This window comes from Octopus sinensis, linkage group LG13 (genome assembly GCF_006345805.1).
Source record: "Octopus sinensis linkage group LG13, ASM634580v1, whole genome shotgun sequence".
In the NCBI taxonomy this organism is placed as follows: domain Eukaryota; kingdom Metazoa; phylum Mollusca; class Cephalopoda; order Octopoda; family Octopodidae; genus Octopus; species Octopus sinensis.
Genome location: NC_043009.1, coordinates 21006616 through 21027463, shown reverse-complemented (window position 1 = coordinate 21027463; position 20848 = coordinate 21006616). Strand labels below are relative to the sequence as shown.

The window sequence follows — 20848 nt, the reverse complement described above, 5'->3', positions numbered from 1 at the left end:
TATTTGGTGTTGTGGGCATGTTCATTGACCTCTCTCTCAACAACGCTCCATATGTAATAGTCCAATGGATTGAGATCTAGGGAATTAGGAGGCTAAATGTTAGGGGTTATGTGATCATGAAATTTTTTAGCCATCCATTCCGGTGTTACTACAGCAATGTGTAATAGCGCAAAGTCTTACTGAAACACATATGGCCTTCCATTGCATACACTGTCTATCCAGGACTTAACAACTGTTTTCAGGACCTCAATGTAGGTGGCAGTTAACTCTTAAGACTTTGTGGAAAGAAGTAAGGAGGTATCACATGTCCTTCATTGCTGACAACCCCTAAAACCATGACAGTTGCAGGAAATTTTGTATGCATAACATTTGGTACTTAAGAAGGGTCTGCACATAGCCATCTGTCATTTCTTCTGTAAACTTTTTGATCTTGGTTGAAGTTCTTCTCGTTTGAGAAAAACGTGATCCAATTTTCTTCTTCTGGATTTACAGTTTGTTTAAGAACTTTTTAGATCTTATGTAGTGATTTTCTTTTGCTTTTTTTGATAAATTGACCTTTCCTCGTCATATAAGAGATATCTGATGTCTTCATAGACAACATTTCTGACTGTTTCTTCTGACACATGAAGATCTTTTGCAATTGACTTCATGAACTTTTCTGGGATTGTAATCAATGATCTGTTGAACTTGTTGGATAAATTCAGGTGTTCTGATGATTTCAGAGCATTTAGAATGCTTTTTCTGCTTTGATACTGGTGATACATTTCCATCTTCAGTCTCTAACTCCTTACCAACTCCTTACCGCCTCTCTCTGCTGTTAAACTTTATGATTATCTCTTCTTCTCTTTCAGGATTTTCAGGATTAGCAAAGCTAAAGGATACTTGGCAGTAAGTGACATCATCATCATCATTATAATTTACTGTATCACCATCGTATGTGAGGGGTACATGGCCTAGTGGTTTGGGTGTTGCACTCGTAATCGCAAGATCGTGGTTTCAATTCCTAGACCAAGCAGTGCATTGTGTTCTTGAGCAAGACACTTCATCTCACGTTGTTCTGTGATCACATTGACACCTGATGTGTGGTGCACCCTGCTGCTCCAGTTCAGGCAACATTGACCTGATGGAGGGAGTGTGCTAATGTATTTGCGTAGACATTTGGTCATTATAAACAAACCATTTGTGCAGGCTGCACACTTTATATGTCGACTTCAATGGAGGACTCTATCATCATCATCATTTTATTTTCACTTTTCCATGCTGGTATGGGTTGGAATTACTGTCCCAATGGATCAGTCCCTATGTCTCATTTGTTCATTCCATTTTTGACATAGCTTTGGTGGCTGAGTATCCTTCCTAATGTCAACTACATTATAGAGTGTACTGGGTGCCCTTGAGAAGTTGCCCTGTCCCCATTCACTGAACATGAATAAAAAGATGAATAGAAGAGGGAGTGAGAGGAAATAATGGAGGAGGTGAGAGAGAGAAAGAGTTACATGATGGTTGTTGGTAAAGGGATTGAATAGTACAGCATGTGAGGTCATGAGATGGGGAAGAGAAAGTGATAGGAGAGTGATTAGTGCAGGTGAGATAGGGTGATGGATTCAAGAGGAAGGTGTGATAAATATGAGTGATAGGAAAAAGAGTCCTGGGGGTGGAGTGTAGAGTAAGAAGGAATTGAATACAGAGTGATGCAGTGGTATCCTTTGTTATACTTTTGGTGTGACAGAGTAAGAGGACAACAGATATCAACATAATGGACAACAGACCCAAATGTACAAATTATTTATTCTCAACTTCCATCACCAGTTATATAAAATGGATGGGTCTTCTTCAGTACAGCAAGTTGTCACATATTTATTGATCTGTCTTCTTCTTCATGAGGTTTGGCCATTTGAGATCAAACTTTGCCACTTCTTCACATATCTTCATCAGAAAGATTTAGAAGATAATGAAAATGATATATTGGGTTGAGGAATAATTCATGAGCATTTTTTTCAAATTAATTTTAAACAAAAAAACTACAACAAATTAATAGTATACTCTCCATTGTTGTTTATGACTTTCTTCTGTGTGAAAAAGTGCCAATCCCTAGCAGTTGAGGGAACCCGTGGAAGAGGTAGACCCAGGAAAACCTGGGACGAGGTGGTGAAGCACGACCTTCGAACCTTGGGTCTCACTGAGGAAATGACCGGTGACCGAGACCTTTGGAAATATGCTGTACATGAGAAGACCAGGCAGGACAAGGGAGCCCAGCCCACTTATGCATGCCTTTCCTCCCTTGGACACACAAAGACCTGTTGAGGCAAGCGAAGTCGATATCGAACCTCATCCGATGACAGGCACCTATGGCAACCCCCCTTGCTTGCGAAGACCTGTTGGGGCAAGTGAAATCGAAATTGAGCCAATCCTATGACTAGCACCCGGCAGATGCCAGGGCCCTGGGACTGGAGGTACGTAAAAAGCACTATCCAAATTGTGGCCGATGCCAGCGCCGCCTCGACTGGCTTCCGTGTCGGTGACACATAAAAAGCACCATCCGAATCGTAGCCGAAGCCAGTGCCGCCTCGACTGGCTTCCATAAAATGCACCATCTGAATTGTGGCCGATGCCAGCGCCACCTCGACTGGCTTCCATAAAATGCACCAATCCGACCGTGGCCGATGCCAGCCTCGCCTGGCACCAGTGCAGGTGGCACATAAAAAGCACCCACTACACTCACGGAGTGGTTGGCGTTAGGAAGGACATCCAGCTGTAGAAACGTTGCCAGATAAGACTGGAGCCTGGTGCAGCCTTCTGGTTTCCCAGATCCCCGGTCGAACCGTCCAACCCATGCTAGCATGGAGAACGGACGTTAAACGATGATGATGATGATTCATTAAGTTTTTTGATGCCTCAGCAATAGAAATGTCCTGGTCTTGACACAAAGAATTCGTCCAGCCAGGCCCTCAATTCTATGTCATTATTGAACAAAGCATTTGAAAACAGTCAAAAGAGAAATAAGTCTGATTGTGCCAAGTCTGAAGGGTATGGAGGATAAGGCAGCACTTCACATTCAAGTTCTTGAATCATGGCTTTGGTCATATTGACAATGTGAGGATGGGCATTGTCATGTTGCAGAAGAATACCATTTCACCTATTCAGTCTTTTTGCTGAATTGCTTCATTGAGTCAGTGCAGTTGCTGAACATAGAGCTCTACATTGAGTGTTTGGTTACACTCAAGCAGTTCCACTTCTTAAGGAATTATGCCTTCCCAGTCCCACCATACATACAACACGGTCTTTCAAGGATTAATGTTTTGTTTTGCTCGCGGAGTCACTTGTTTGTTGGGACTGAGCCATTCTTTTTGCTCCTTCACATTGACGTAAAGGCATCAGTTTTCATTGCCAATGACAATGCTGTAAAGGAAATGCTGTTTGTGACCATGTGTTGAGCAATGTTGAACAAGCAAACTGATGGTGATTGTGGAGCACTGATTTTTTTGTTGTTTTCACTCAAAGTGTGTGGCATCCAAGCACCAAGTTTCTGAACCTTGTCCATTGAGTGAAGAGGATTCACCACAGTTTTTTGATCACAATCCATCTGCTCCTCCAATTCTCTAGTTGTTTGATGTGGATTTTCAGGAAGAAGTTGATTCAGTCGCTCTTCATCAAACTCACTTGGTCGACTGGTGTGTGGTCCATCCTTGAGATCAAAATTCCCATTTTTGAAGCACAAAAGCCAACAGCAAGTGGTACTTTGAAACATTGCTCCTTCTTCATACACAGCACAAATCTCATGAGCAGCTTTGGCAGCCTTAACACCTTGAATAAATGCGAAAAGCAAATGGTGTCAAAAATGCTCAGTTTTGTCCACTTGACATTCCATTTTAATGATCAGAAAATACACAAAAATCAATAAAATTAAAAAATCAAAACACACTGTCTTGTAGAGCAAAAAATTCTCTTTTAAATAACATAAAACATGTTACCAGTTTGTTTTATTTCTGCATGCATTTTAAAATTTGATAAAAACGCTCCTGAATTATTCCTCAACCTGGTAGCTTCTTGTTGAATTGTATTTCTCCACTTAGAAATATGAAGCATTATGTTAGTCTCTTAGTGAGCTGTTGCCATCAAAAAATTTCATAGAAGCTTCACATGTGCTTCAGCTATGTTTCACACATGAACCTGTTGATTAAAATTCCTATATTCAGGTTTCATCCATCTCTTTTAAAAGCTTCCTGCCATGGCATATGTCTTAATGGAACTCCTTCACTCAACTCTTTGATAATGCTACTGTGTCCCAAGGTTTAGTTTTGTTCTTCACATTCTTCTTGCTACACATCAATAACCTACTTGCCATTGCCTCCCACAATATCTACCCCTATGTAAGCATACCACCCTTTATTCTTCCATAATCAAGTGTCAGCCCATATTTAACCTTGACACTTCAAACCTGCACTGACTCCATTAACACAAATCTAAAAAAAACATTTTATGTGAATTCATAAATCTTGTCTTCTCCCACTCAATCACTGCTTGTATTAAACAACATGTATCCATTGCTAAATTATTATTAACATTACAGCATCTAAATTATCAATATACAAGGGGACATCTTCTTGAATTATTTAAAATTAAGGGTTTGATGTAAAATATTTATTTTCTTACCTATCTATATTTATGGGTGTGAGTGTGTGTACTAAATATCTAGCAATCCACAATATTAATTACAATATGAATGTATACACTAATTTTATTCAAATGCAATCTTAGAAGTTCGTCTAAGTTTTTGATGTTGTTATTTTCTTCCCAAAAGGGTGTAGAGCATTTGAAACAAGAATTATTATTAACAATAAATGTTGCAGAATAAATAAAAGGTTATTTCACAAAATTAGGATAAAGTGTTTTATTTTTTTGCATTTCATTGAGTAAACAGAATATGGCTTTCGAATATGTGACGATTTATTTCACACTAATTATTCACTTTTGATTAACTTCTGTATGTTGTTTGATGGAAATATTTATAAAATTTTCTATGACTAAATTTTTCTGTTAGAGTTTCAGATCCTGATATCCAAAATGCAGATAACCAAGATGCTTTCAATCAGAAAGACAAATCATCTGACCTATTCCCTAAGTTGGATTTGTTAAGTTTGTTTCAACCTATTTTATTTAATTTGTTAAAACTTTATTAGTTAAATTTAAATTTAGTTGATGGAAACTATGGAAGCCTAGCATACATTACCATCATTATCCTTGTTTCAAAAGAGCCACTTTCCCATGCTTGCATGAGTCTGACAGAATTTGTTGCGGCAGATTTTCTATAGACTGATGCCTTTCCTGTTGCCAACCTCCATGTGTTTCTAATGAAATTAGTATTTCCTCTTAGCTGGACATATTTCTATGGAAGACTGAAAGTGAATGACTCCACTTGCACAATGGTGATAATTGTTTACCACATGAGGCCAAGACAAGGACTCACACTCGCATGCACACTTCACGTGTGTGTGTGTGTGTGTGTGCTGTCAGTTATTCATAAATTAGGATCGAAAGCACAGTCAGTATAAGTCAGAGAGCAGAGTTATATTTTCACAGTCAAACAATGTTACAAGTTTGTGGTGTATAACTAGTCAGAAAGTTGGTCTTGTGTTGATTATTGCCACTAAACAATATCGACGTCTCTGCCAGTAATACAAGCTGGAAGTACATAGCTAGAGGAACATAGGTGAAGATGTAAAGACAGAAGAAAAAAAAGAGTTATTTCCCATGGATTGATGTTAAAAGGCAGCGTGGAAGGCGTTTATAAATCAGTTAAGAAACACACAAAAACTGTTAGAAAATATTCTGGCAAATTAAATTTAAATGTTGAAGTGAATCTAACGGTTTTTATGTGTTTCTTAAATGGCTTATAAACACCTTCCACACTGCAATTGTTTTCGTTCCAGCACACGATTTCAGATCAGGTCACTTGCTATGCAAGTACAACTCCGATGTTTAAAGGTCAAACTATAAAAATGGGTAAATGAAAATTGTAAGGTTTGAAAGATGTATTGAAACTCCTGGATGGTAAAATTGATGGTAATAATAATAACCAAAATTGTTGTTATTGGCAATGAAGAATAATTTTATTAGTAATAAAGGGTAAATAGTGGTTCTGCCTCTGAGGTGGAAGGTGTGTATGAAAAACTGGGGGATTTGCATGTGTGAGAAAATGTGTGAGAAAAATCAGCAATTTTTCAACCGGAATTCAAATCATAAAAGACACCTTTCATTATTAAGTGATGAAAGTAAGAAAGATCAGGCTGAAATGAAACATGTCAGTGTAGTTTTTCGAATGCATGTATAACAGGAAATAACCATTTGAAATAAATGGTTTTTGCCATACCAACATTAGTTTAGTTCAGTTTGTAAAATCATAGCACCATTGAGATTTTTATAATAGAAATAAAAAGAAAAAGAATAGTAAACATAACAGGATAAAATAAAGTAAATGTTAGAATAAATGCTACAAAAGTTGGTGTAAAGACAAGTATAAGGAATTATAATCATGCTGCTCGGTCAAATAGGTGTAGGGTTGGTTGGTGACTATTTTCTTGCTTATGTATGTCCACTGTTACCTATAATTCCCTAGAGGTAAAATACAATCAGGTAGTTTACATTTTTTCCACCACATGCATTCAGTAGTGCCTGTATTGTTAGCAGCAGCATTGGCAGTAGTAGTAGTAGTAGTAGACTTTGGATATTTTTGTACCATTGATCCTTTTTTTTTTCTTCTTCAGAGACTAATGATCAAGAAGAAAATATGACTATTCACCAACAAGTAAGTGTGTGTGTATATAAAGCTTTCACAGTATATTGACAACAGAGAGTAACCTAGTATTAGAGCATATATATATATATGGAAGCGCAATGGCCCAGTGGTTAGGGCAGCAGACTCGCGGTCATAGGATTGCGGTTTCAATTCTCAGACCGGGCGTTGTGAGTGTTTATTGAGCAAAAACACCTAAAGCTCCACGAGGCTCCGGCAGGGGGGTGGTGGCGATCCCTGCTGTACTCTTTCGCCACAACTTTCTCTCACTCTTTCTTCTGTTGGCCTGCTCGCTTAGCCAGCGGGGTGGCGTCATTTGAAGGTTAGAACAATGCGAAGCGCATTGTGACCAGCGATGTGTAGCAATATCTGATAGCCTGGTCGGTCACGGTGATATATATATATATATATATGATGACGAATGATATATATGTATTAGGCATATATATATATATATATATATATATATATGGATCTTTTGCCTTTGAACGGCAGAAATTAATTTTTTGTAACTAAACGCTTTCAAACTTCGGACACTGGTAGAATGTGTCATACAAAGTCATTTCGTGTTAAAGTTGTCATATTGCAGTAATTTCAACCAATGAATGGCGTGTATTCAGCTGAATAAAATTACTGCTGTTGTTTGTCAACAACTACTTCCGGCTGTGTATATTTAGTTTGTTACTGTTATTTATGACTTATTTCATCTCAGTTATGTTTGTGTAAATAATCGAGTGTATCTGAAACATGTTTACTTCATGGCACCACCATAATCCTTTGTGTATTTCTACCACTTTAAGTTTTTTTTTTTATTTGTTTTTCAGCTACTATTTTCGGTAAGTCTTTTTTGCCCCCCTCCAATTTCTTCATTTTTTCATTTTTTTCCATAACCCTAATTCCCTCACCCCTGAAGCTAAAACCTGTACAAACGCATGAACGATATCATAAATAACAGTGACAAACGAAATATACACCACCAATAGCTGTTGTTGACAAACAACAGTAGTAATTTTATTCAGCTGAATACACGTCATTGATTGGTTGAAATTACCAAAATACGACAACTCTAACACGAAATGACTTTGAAATTAGAAACTTTTCTCAACAACACTAAGAGTAAAAGATGTTTTATATGACACATTCTACCAGTGTCTGAAGTTTGAAAATGTTTAGTTACAAAAAATTAATTTCTCAATCTGCCGTTCAAAGGGAAAAAATCCATATATATATATACTAGCAGTATCGCCCGGCGTTGCTCGGGTTTGTAAGGGAAATAACTATATAAGCATTTTTAGAGAGTTACTTCCCTTATAGATGCCAATTCGGGCTTTCTTAGCCATTTCTGTTTTGGTGTCTTCAACTCCCAGTCCCTGGTCATCATTTCCTCAGTGAGGCCCAGCATTCAAAGATTGTTTCTCACCACTTTGTCCCACATCTTCCTGGGTTTACCCCTTTTACAGGTTCCCTCCACAACTAGACATCAGCACTTCTTGAAGCAGCTGTCTTTATCCATACACATCACACGACCATGCTAGCACATTGCTTTTTCTTGTACTCAACATTTGATGCTTCTTATGCCCAGTTTTTCTCTTAAATCATTTATACTCTGTCGTATAAGCACACCGACATTACCCATCAGTTGAATTTTAATGAAATAATTGATATTAACTGTTATGAAATTCTATAAACAGATATTAAAGACAATATCAACTCCTATCTCTGTGACCAAGGAAGACATTCTCAATTTGAAAGATGCATTTGTGAAAGTAAAGCCAAAAGTATCTGAGAAGGAGGAGAAAGTTTCTACATCAATGGAAAAAAGTGAACCACAGCCATTGAACAAAATAAAAGAAGAAATAGCTTTAAAGTCAACAAAAATAAAGCAATTCTGTAAGATTACCCACCATAATTTTTGTGGGGCAACCAATGAATTTCAAATTCCATCTCCTTTTACAAAAGCCACCTGGAAATATCATACACCAAGCAAATACCAAACACATTTTCCTATCAAGTCATGCAGAGTAAAGTATTTGTTTTCATACTCACTAAATTTACTAAGTAAATAATTCATAAATTACTGTTATATTAGGGTTTATTTAAACTAGACCAATATATATAAATGTTTTTTTTTTAGTTGACTAATATTTCTCTATGAAATTAATCGCTCACAAGAAAAATTGTATTGTTGAGGCACCATATACATGCCTTGTCAATTCACTCTGTACATACACTGTTGAAGCACCATTTACATGCATTGTTGATAAGTGTTGATGAGAGCACATTAATTATTGCTTCTCTTTAATCAGTCTCTCTTTATCTAGCTTTTTGCTGTTCATTTAAAGACCCATTTAATTGCTTGAAGCTTTAACAAAGACTTGTTGAAAATTTCCTTGTAATCATGATTAGCTAATACAATATTTTTTATTTACTTTCAAAAAACTTCTTATCATATATAAAGCAAAGCAAAACAAAACTAGTTTATAACATATTTAGTTCTGCATCTTAAGCATGTTTCCTTAATATTGAGAAGAAAATCAATTATATCAGGAAAACCTAAGTAGATTGCTTTGTCAAATCTTCAAAGATTATATAACTCTCATTAATAACCTTTAGTATTCATATTAGACTGCCAACACTATTACAGCATCAACTCAGCATTCCAGTTTCAGTACTAAAGGTTATTAAGAAGAATTACACAATCTCTGAAAATTTGACAAAACAATCTGCTTATAAAATTTTTCATACGTTAAGTGGCTATTTATTTCATTGTTAATGAAATGCATATATGGTGAAGTAACTAAATATTTTATAAACAAACTTTGGACATTTTTGTCCAAGTCCTTCTCACAGTGTTCCTTCAGAATATACAGCAATAGAGACATAGTTCTAAATCCTGGTAATTTTGTTGTGCAATTTTTATCTAAATCACACTAAATAAATACATAATATAATATATATCTTTGGAACAGTGAAACTCAAAGCAGATAACATTAATAATAGTGTGTTTGTATAGAAGTCTGAAGCTACCTGTGGGACTCAAATCCAAATTTTCTGTAGACATGACAGATGTTCTACCATCGGAACAAATCACTCCTTTGAATTTCTTTATTCATTTTAGAACTTCAAGAGAACATGAAATAATTCTATTTTGAAATGGGGAAGCTCAAAGCAGATAAAGATTTCTATCCAAATGGTTTCCTTAACCCAATATTTGCACACTATTATTTATTGCTTTATTTGCTTTGAGTTTCATCGTTCCAAAAAAAGAATTCATATTGTCTTGAAGTGTCTAAATTCTTATGACATCAAATTATTGACACAGATATTTGACAAAATTCTCAATATTGACACTGTCAGGTGATCGTGTTCAACTTTTCCTACAGAAACTCCATTATATTTGCCTTGTCTTTTTACAGAAAATAGATTCCATTTCTCTATTTAGATTAAAAACCTTCCTTCATTGACAATATTTGAATTAGTTAGGTCCTACTTGGAGAAAAAGTTGAGGATACCTATAAAAAGTCTTTAAAATGAATTTCTTACCAAATAGTAATTCTAAAATAGTGTATTTTCACAGAAATACCATTTGCTGTCTAAAAATGCTTTCAAATAATTAATAAACATATAAATTAAGAAATTGTTAAATTCCATGAATTCTCGAGTTCTTATCTTTGTACATTCATTAAAAGAATATTCTATTTTTCAATAAGAAAATTCTTTATAACTTACCAGGAAAGCATAACAAAAAACCGCTTGCCAGACGATGATGACCAAACTACATTAACTGCCAACATAATGATGGATTGTGATTTCAAGAATGATTTAAATGAACTGGACTCTAATGCTGAAAAGCTGGTGAGTAAACTGAAATCCTTTATGTAAAGCCAGACATTGTACACATGTTTGAAGCTCACTTTTTTTGTGAAACTCCCTGCTTGAAACTGATTTATAAACTAAGATAATTTTGTGTGTGTGTGTGTGTGTGTATATATATATATATATATATATATAGAGAGAGAGAGAGAGAGAGAGAGAGAGAGAGCTGTTTCCACTTGAAGTGCATCTGCATATTCCAATATTCCAATTCATATGTATTTATAGTTGTTGCTGTATGTGAGTCAAAATACATATTAAAATTGAGAATAATGGAAAAACTATTTGCAGAGTTAATTTATAACAAAACAGGAAAATGGAGATCTTTTGGTATTATTTATTCTCCATTGCACGTGTTTTGTTTGCTAATAGGAATCACAAAGATTTACATATTAGATAGACATGTAAAGAATTTCCTATTAGAAAGTCTTCAGATAAAGAATTATTACACTTATTCTTTACCTGAAGAACTTCTCATCTTTTCCATCTCATCTATTCTTTACACTCTGCCACCACCATCCTCATCTGGCAAATTATCTTCACCCAGCCAGGCATCATCAAACATTCAGTTTAACTGTCAGTATTTCAAAACAATCACACACACACATGTACACTCACATCCACCCACACACAGCACATTTCACAGTATGGGTTTCATAGCCACCCCAAATAGTCCCCCCTCATCACATGTCTCCTCTATATCAGATATTCATCCAAAACAGCCACCACTACCACCACCACCACCACCACATCATATCACCCTATGCTTCTGATAAATACCACTACCCATCAAACGATCTTGTGTCTGATTGTTCGACTTGCAAGAAACAGCAGTAGATAAGAAAACCCTAGAAATACTGAATAAACTGATGGGATGGCCATGGTTCTAATAATTTTGCTCTGAGAATGTACAATAACACCACTTACCCCCCCCCACACACACACACACTTCCACACCTTAACTGTAATTAACCTTAATTGATTTTAACTTCAGCACACCTTTGGCTTCTTCATCAATATTCCACTATAACTTTCTCTCTCTCTGATATATATTATACATATATATCATCAATAAATCAAATGTGAAAGCAAACCACACTGTAAGTTATAGTGCAGTAGAGTAATTAGATAAAGATAAATATGGCCAGTCTGTGGAGTTACCCTATGTCTCACATCCATAAAGCACTTAGCTTTATAGCATCTCTTCAGACCCTAATGGCCAGTGGCCAATAAACTCATCAAAGTGGCGGAAGAAAAGACCTCATAACTAGTTGTCAAACGCACGGACAAAAGCAGTTATGCGCAAGGAGGTTGTCTCCCTTAGACTGCTATCCCTAATCGACGTAGACTACTAAAAAATTCTGACAAGTCCCTCATCTCAGACAAGACAAAAATCCTATATAGGAGAGACAACTATGTTTATAGCAGAAAACAACATTACACCAAACTATAGGTGCGCATCCCCCTCATACATACAACATCAACAATGAAGCCAAACAGTTAGCCAATGCATACTTAGATATAGCAGATTGGCTAGAAATTTTAGTTAAAAGGAATGCCTTTATTCTTATCAAAGACCATAAACCAAACTTTGCCTTGAACCCCAAATCCCACCTGATCAACCCAGCTAAATCTGAGATTGGTCTGGCAAACAAGCACATAGTGAGGAACATCAACAACAACATAAGGAGAACCACCAACCTCTCCCTAAGTGATTACAGGGTTTAATACCAACAAGGGGAGGGGCAGAACAAGGTCCACCCAACTTTTACCTCTCTATATCAAAAAGGTTACTAGTCAAGGCACTTTCCTTCACTGGGGGCTTTGCTGACATTAGTGATTAGGACATAGATGTCGCAATGCATGCCAGGGAATCGGTGCTGTTCAACAAAGGCTCAACTTGGGTTAAGCAAACCAATCCTGTGATGATGGAGGCCTATGACAGCACTAATGTATGTGACCTCCTGGATACCCTAAAGAAGAAATTCCCTTCTGTCCTCTTTGGTCTCTACAGAGGTGACTCCCTGGCTATCTCTAGAGGAGCTAATGGGCACACCCTAGACAGGCTTAGGAAAGATCTGATTTGCACCCTTAGCTCCATGGCAGTGAAAATTACAATCAAGACCAACCTTACCACTGGGGACTTTTTAGACATCACACTCAACTTGAGCTCTTGATCTTACAGGCCTATTAGAAAGTCTTCAGATAAAGAATTATTACACTTATTCTTATTATTCTTATTCTTATTAAGCTAAACAAGAGGCTGGCATCTATCAACACAGCCTCCTGCCAACCATCCACTGTGTTCGAAAACCTGGTGAAGAGTGTCAGCAAGAGCACCTCAGCCCTAGCTGCTAGCAGGTTCATGAACCACATTTACATGCTGGACCCTAACACCCACAGAAGGAAGTGCTGCTGAAATGTCATTTGGTTCTCCCCTTCTCCCTACCTACACATGTTCTGCCTCAATGTAAAAGTGTGTGTGGGTGTGATATTCCTGAGGTTAATAGACAAGCACTTTACACAATCACATATTTAACAGACACAACCAAAGAGTCTCTTCTAGCTGTTCCCCCAATATTAAGAGTATTTCAGTTAACACCCCTAGACCACGGATGGAGGCCAGATGTTCATGCGGGGACTACAGCAGATGCCTAGTAAGTGGCCAATACAAAACCAAGGGGCTCATTGACAGAAACAGCAACAGCAGCAGCCTCATTAATTATAATGCTAATGAGGATAACAATAATAACAGGGACAACAACAAACACTGATAACAGCTCCAACAGTAACGATGATGACTATAGCAGTACCAGCACCGCCACCAATGCCAGCATTAATGACACCAGCACTAGCAGGAGCAGAAGTAGCAACAGCATTGGCAGCAGTAGCATACGAAGATACGAGATGTTCCGGAAACACCTTCAAGCAGCATGTCTCCAACCACAGGTCCTCATTCAGGATCCTGGACAGACAATATGCCATGTCCTTGGCCAGACATGTGTGCTGCCTGAAGGATTATATATATATATATATATATATATAAATAGTGCCATCTGACTGGCTCCCATGCTGATGACACATAAAAAGCACCATTCAAGCGTGGTTGATGCCAGTACCGCCTGACTGGCCCTCATGCTGTTGGCACGTAAAAAGTACCCACTACACTCTCTAAGTGGTTGGCATTAGGAAGGGCATCCAGCTGTGGAAATCTTGCCAGATCAGATTGGAGCCTAGTACAGCCTTCTGGCTTGCCAGTCCTCAAACCATTCAACCCATGCCAGCATGGAAAGCGGACGTTAAACGACGACGACGATGATGATGATGATATATATTGATTAACATCATTAACTCTATGTTCGGTCATAGAGTGACCAATGGTTTTGCAATGTGCAAATAATTCCATAATTTGATCTGTGGTGAACCGACAAGATGAGTTGATAAATGAACCTGAGGAGATGTCTAAGACTTTTCAGGAGCACTTTGCCCAGCTTTTTGGTGGGAGTAATGGACCGAATGGTAGGAGAGGCCTTATTGACTTCCTTGCCGGGCTGCCGCATCTCTTGGAGTGGGATGAAGAATGCTGTGAAGGGTCAGTCACACCTCAGGATGTGATAGCGGCCATAGCGAACTGCGATGGTGTTAAGGCACTGGGCCTTGATGATCTATCATATGAACTATATAAGAGTATGCCAGACTTGTTCAGGTACATACTGGCTAGTGTTTACGTGAACTGGCAGCAGAATGGGTTGATCCCCAGATCTGTGCGCTGGGGAGTGGTGACACTGGTCAGGAAGGACCCGGACGAGGAGGATAGTATAGATAACTTTTGGCCCATCACTCTGCTGAATGCAGAGGTGAAAATTTTGGCCAAGGCGTTGGCAAAAAGATTGATGCGTGTCACAGATGACCTGATTGGGGAAGCACAAATGTGTGTGATCCCTGGTAGAACCATCCAGGATAATCTTCATCTTATACATTACACTATAGAAGGGTTTGGTAATGATTCTGGAGGGAGGGGCACTGGTCCATTTAGACCAAGCTAAAGCATTTGATAGGGTAGACCATCATTACCTGGTATCTATTCTTGCGCAGTTCAGACTGGGTCTTGGTTTCCTTAGGTGGATCATACAGTTGTACGACAACATCAACTCGATCGTTCGGGTGAATGGCTTTCTCTCAAAGCTGTTCTGTATCAAGTGTTCGGTTCACCAGGAGTGTCCACTCTCACTGTTTTTGTACATGATGGCCCTCAAGCCATTGCTGCAAAAGCTGAGTGGCATCCCAACAAATCCAGGTGGTGGAGGATTGGTTTCAGCTGTCACGGATGACATCCCTATCATTGTGACAAAGATGGAACTCCTACAGAAAGTAGGCGAGACCATCAAGGCTTATGAGACTGTGGCAGGAGCAAAGATTAACCAGGAAAAATCAATTGGCTTGCAACTCGGTACCTGGAGAGGCAAGTCGATGCCTTTGAATAGCGTCGTGGGACACTGGATGGAGGGCCCGGTTAAGCTGCTAGGAATCTAGTTTGGTCCAGATCTCCAGATAGAAAAGAGCTGGTCTGAGGTGGTGAGCAAGGTGAGCCTCATATTCGAGCCCTAGTCTTGGTGGTGGCTGTCCTCAAAAGGGAGGGCAGAGGTGGCCAATGTGTTTATCACATCATTCATCGTTTACCGTCTAACCATTGTTCCTTGTAGAAGAGCTCCGCTCCACTTGTGAGACATTCTATCTGCTCTCAAAAACCATTAAAGGGTGGATTAGGGATGCCTTGGCTGTTGATGTGCAAACATATGTAGTGATGCTACTGTGTAGGGTTCAGCGCGCATGCGCAGAATGGCCACCGGAAGTCTTCCCCATGCGCATGTGCGGGAAACGTTCCCTTACCCGCCAAAACTCAAATCTTTCTCTCCGGCTCCACAGCTCATCGCGATCGGACGTACATTCAACAGGCTCTGACAACCTCACTGATAGCCGCCAACGACCATCAACAAACTTCAACAAACTAACAAGAAGCTGCACATCAGAGGTTGTCTTTCTCCCATCAGACACACGTACAACATCGCAATAAATAAACGAACTGCTGTCTTTTTACCTACACCTGACTTCGTCTGTATTGTCTTATAAAATTGTATGTGACTAGATCGGATATCGACACCCTTCCAGTGAATCGATAACAGATCCTTCGTTACAATTGGTGACCCCAAGCTGAAAAAAAAAAGAACAGAACAGAAGACGCAGCGAACAGGTTTTTGCCAGATTGAGCACTGAACATTCATTTTTTTTCATATTTTTTTTTCTTTCAGTACGGTGAGGTGGGTACAAACAAGCTTATTCATCGCACTCAGTACACAAAAAAAGAAAAAAAAGAAAACACACACACATTCATTTTTTTTTTTTCCTTTTCTGTATTTTGTTTTCCTTGTACACACACACACTTATTTTTTGTTACCCACGAGGTGCACTCACACACACAACAGTACACAAAACATAATTTTGATTTGCTTTGTCGGTTCCACATGTTCTCTCTCCATTTCTCGATCATACCTTCTGCCCCTTTCTGACAGATTCCTTCCGACAAAGACATGGCTGCATCAAGTTTGCCTTCATTCACGGGGGATGTGGGTCTGTGGTTTGCCCAGGTGGAGTGGTATTTTGAGGCACATGCCATTTCTCCACAGCAGCAGTTGCCCCTGCTATATTCCGGCTTACATCCCCAACTCGCCGCATCGATCAGGGATCTAATAATAAGTCCCCACCCGGACGCCACATATGCATCCGTGAAAGCAGAAATCCTCCGCCGCAACACACGGTCGGGGGAGAGCAATATTCAGGAGCTGATGGCCGACGAGCAGTTGCGGGACAGAACTCCATCCCAGTTCCTGCACCATCTAAGGGATCTTAGCGACAATGCAGCGAACACGCCGCTCTTACGGAGGATATTTTTCTCCAGGTTGCCTGCCCACGTGCAGACAATGCTGGCCACGGTACTGGAGTCTGTGTCAGTTGATCAGATTGCCACGATGGCCGATAGAATACTGGAATTTCCGAATCCATCTCCATCGCGAGGCCTGTGTGCATGTATAGGGCCCCCTCCGACAGTTTCCCCTGCACAAATTTCACTAACCGAGCGGATCGATGTGCTCATGCGGCGAATCGATGATCTGTCCCGTGCGATCGAGCGCCGACAACGCAGTCGTAGTCGCTCTGCCGAAAGGGCAGATCGGTGTACCCAGCCGTGCACTTTCAAGCCCTCGGAAAACTAAATCCGGAGGAGGTGAGCACGTCACCTTCTTCCATCTCGTTTCCCAAACATCGTGCATTCTTTGTAAAAGATCTGGTGTCGAAGAAATTCTTCATGGTGGACACCGGCTCCTGTTGCAGCATCTGGCCCCTTCGTCTGGCTGCAGACAAGCCCAAGCGCTCTTCGATTGTCTTGCATGCTATTGACTCGTCTCCCATAACCACTTACGGTCAGATTTCGCTGCGCCTCGACCTCAACCTTCGTTGAGACTTTCAATGGGTTTTCGTCATCGCTGACATCCCGCATCCTATTCTTGGCGCTGATTTCCTGGATAGGTTTAATCTATTGGTGGATGTCAGGCGTCGGAGGCTTCTCGATAGCACGACGTCGCTCTCTACACCGACTGGGAGTTCCACCACTGCGGTCCTTAGCCCGACATTCTTTGTTGCCACCTCTGGAGACCCTTTTCACTCTCTTTTGGTTTCATTTCCGGAGCTAGTGGACATTGCCTTTAAACCGGAAAAGCCTACCCACTCGACCCTCCATTTCATCACCACCAATGGGCCGCCTGTATTCTCACGCCCCCGGCGCCTTGCGCCAGACCGACTAAAAACGGCCAGGGCCGAGTTTGAGCACATGCTTCAACTTGGCCTTATATGCCCCTCCACCAGCCCATGGGCATCTCCCCTTCATTTGGCGCGAAAGGGCGAGTCTGATTTTCGCCCGGACCGAGACTATTGATGCCTCAATGCCGTAACTATAGCTGACAGATACCCGATTAGAAATCTCCGGGACTTTACAGCAAATCTCCATGGTTGTACCATTTTTTCGAAGGTCGACCTTATACGCGCGTACCATCAAATACCGGTCAACCCAGCCAACGTTCCGAAAACTACGATCACTACCCCCTTTGGGTGTTTTGAGTTTTTGTACATGAGTTTCGGTTTGCGGAATGCTACTAGCACTTTCCAGCGTTTCATTGATGAGGTTGTCCGCGGTCTTGATTTTGTGTTTGCCTATGTTGATGATATACTCATTGCGAGCGACACACGTGAAAATCATCTCCAGCACCTTTCTCAGCTTTTTCAGCGTCTTCGTGCTTATAGCATACGTATAAATCCCGACAAGTGTGCTTTCGGACGCTCTTCCCTAGATTTTCTAGGCCATCATATTGATTCGACTGGAATCAGCCCTCTCTCATCAAAAGTCGATGCCATTCAACGCATCGCACCCCCCACTTCCTTGCGCCAGCTCAGGCATTATCTAGGGATGATCAACTTCTACAGACGTTTCATTCCAGGTTGTGCAGATAAGCTGCTACCTCTTACCAGGCTATTAAAGGACTCTCCTAGAAAGGACAGTCAAGTCACCCTCTCTGTTGAGGCAGTGACAGCCTTTGAGTCCATTAAGAAGGAGCTGGCTTCTGTTTCTTTGCTTGCACATCCAGTTCCTGGTGCTTCTCTCTCTTTGACTGTGGACGCATCGGACACTGCGATTGGCGCTGTGTTACAACACACAGTGGATGATCATATTCGACCTCTAGCTTTCTTTTCCCGTCAACTGCAACCAGCTGAACGACGATACAGCACCTTTGATCGTGAGCTCCTAGCGATCTATCTATCGGTTCGTCATTTCCAGCATCAACTTGAAGTGCGAGATTTTGTGATCTATACGGATCACAAGCCCCTTACGTTTGCCCTGTGTTCAAAAACGGACAAACTCTCACCCCGTGCTTTTCAGCACCTGGATTTTATCTCTCAATTCACTAGCAACATTCGACACATACCTGGAAAAGAGAACGTTCCTGCTGACGCTCTCTCTCACCTTCCAGTTTGCACCCTTTCGTCTCCTGCTGCTATCGACTTAGCTGCCATCTCGCAGGAGCAGCCACCTTTGGCGTCATTAGACTTAACTTCTCCCAAGTTCTCCCGTTGCCAGTTTTCCTACCTTCCGCTTCCGTCAGCCGAAGGCACCATTCTTTGTGATACTTCCACTGGTTCTCCCAGGCCACTGGTGCCTGAGAACCATCAACGCTCAGTGTTTGAAGCACTGCACTCCTTATCACATCCTGGCATCGCTGCCACCCTTAAACTAATCACTGCTCGGTTTTTCTGGCCGAATATGCGTCGCACTATTACTTCTTGGACACGCACCTGCTCCAAGTGTCAATGGTCCAAGATTCAACGGCACGTTCGTGCCCCGCTTGGACAATTTGCCCCCATGGAGGCCCGTTTTCGCCATGTCCACATCGATCTGGTTGGACCATGGCCTGTGAGTCGCGGGTTCTCTTATCTGTTAACTTGTGTCAATCGCTTCTCCCGCTGGCCAGAAGCCATTCCGATAGCAGACATTTCTGCTGAGACTGTTGCGCGAGCTTTCGTTTCAAACTGGATTTCTCGCTTCGGAGTCCCGTCCTGATTGACAACTGATCGTGGACGTCAGTTTGAAGCCTCGCTATTTCGCGAATTGTCACGAATTTGGGGTATGCACCATATCCACACTACAAGCTACCATCCAGCGTCTAATGGATTGGTTGAGCGGTTCCATAGACAGCTCAAGGCCACTCTTCGTGCCTCTTCAGACCCACAGTCCTGGATTGAATTTCTGCCCATTGTGCTTCTCGGCTGTCGGACTGCTGTCAAGGCAGACCTGGGGTTTTCTGCTGCAGAGCTGCTGTATGGTACCACACTGGCATTGCCTGGTACGATGTTGGTGCCAGACACTTCCCAGCCCCATGATCCGGCGACCTATGTCACCAGACTGCGTGCATATTTTTCGCACCTTCCACCCATGGTTCCCAGAAAGCAATCTCCACCGTCCCATCTTCCACCGGATATGAACACCTGGTTGCATGTTTTTGTTCGGGACGACTCTGTGAAGGACCCACTTGTTTCTCCCTATAAAGGACCTTTCCGTGTGCTTTCTCGCACACCAAAGGTCTTCATGATTGAGATAAATGGTCGTTCGGAGACCGTTTCCGTGGACCGTTTAAAAAAAGCACATTTTGAGACGTCTTCATCTTTTGATGACAACCTTGACACACCCACCTATGCACCTTTAATAACGCCTTCACCTGCACAAACACCTTCACCTGCACAGACGCCTTTGCCTTCACCGGCTCCTACAACACCACCCTCGCCGTCAACGGGTGCCCCGAGCACACCGTATGTTACAAAATCGGGCAGAACAGTGCATTGGCCCAAGAAACTTTCAAAGACAATCTACATTTAACTTTCTTTCAAAATTTTCTTGTTGTATGATATTATGTACCAAGTCTTCTGGGAGATCGGCAAGCCTTCTGTTTTCTGCAGCACCACCACAAATTTTCTTGTTGTCGTACTTCGCATTCGAAGGGAGCCTTGTAGTGATGCTACTGTGTAGGGTTCAGCGTGCATGCGCAGAATTGGACTACTTCCGGGTGGCCACCGGAAGTCTTCCCCATGCGCATGTGCGGGAAACGTTCCCTTACCCGCCAAAACTCAAATCTTTCTCTCCGGCTCCACAGCTCATCGTGATTGGACGTACATTCAACAGGCTCTGACAACCTCACTGATAGCCGCCAACGACCATCAACAAACTAACAAGAAGCTGCACATCAGAGGTTGTCTTTCTCCCATCAGACACACGTACGACATCGCAATAAGTAAACGAACTGCTGTCTTTTTACCTACACCTGACTTCGTCTGTATTGTCTTACAAAATTGTATGTGACTAGATCGGATATCGACACCCTTCCAGTGAATCAATAACAGATCCTTCGTTACTCATACATTGAGGTTGAGGCACCTCTTACTTTACCTGGATGGTGAACAGGTGTGGTCTTCATTTGCGAAATGGATATTCCCCAGGTTCACTAGTTTTGGTGGAAGCGAAAACTGGTTTCGTTGAAGATCAAGGTTGGGTACATGGAGTGCCACAAGGCTCTTCTCCAGTTC

General features: G+C 41.0%; 1 protein-coding gene across 1 annotated transcript in view; it reads left to right on the top strand.

Moving 5' to 3' along the window:
* LOC115218596 overlaps positions 1-20848 on the top strand; it is a 140367-nt gene that overhangs the window by 17928 nt on the left and 101591 nt on the right. The window contains exons 6-10 of the mRNA XM_036508549.1: positions 852-888; positions 5042-5136; positions 6765-6805; positions 8485-8814; positions 10526-10648. Of these exons, the coding sequence (XP_036364442.1) occupies positions 852-888; positions 5042-5136; positions 6765-6805; positions 8485-8814; positions 10526-10648 (626 nt within the window). The remainder of the gene's footprint in view (positions 1-851; positions 889-5041; positions 5137-6764; positions 6806-8484; positions 8815-10525; positions 10649-20848) is intronic.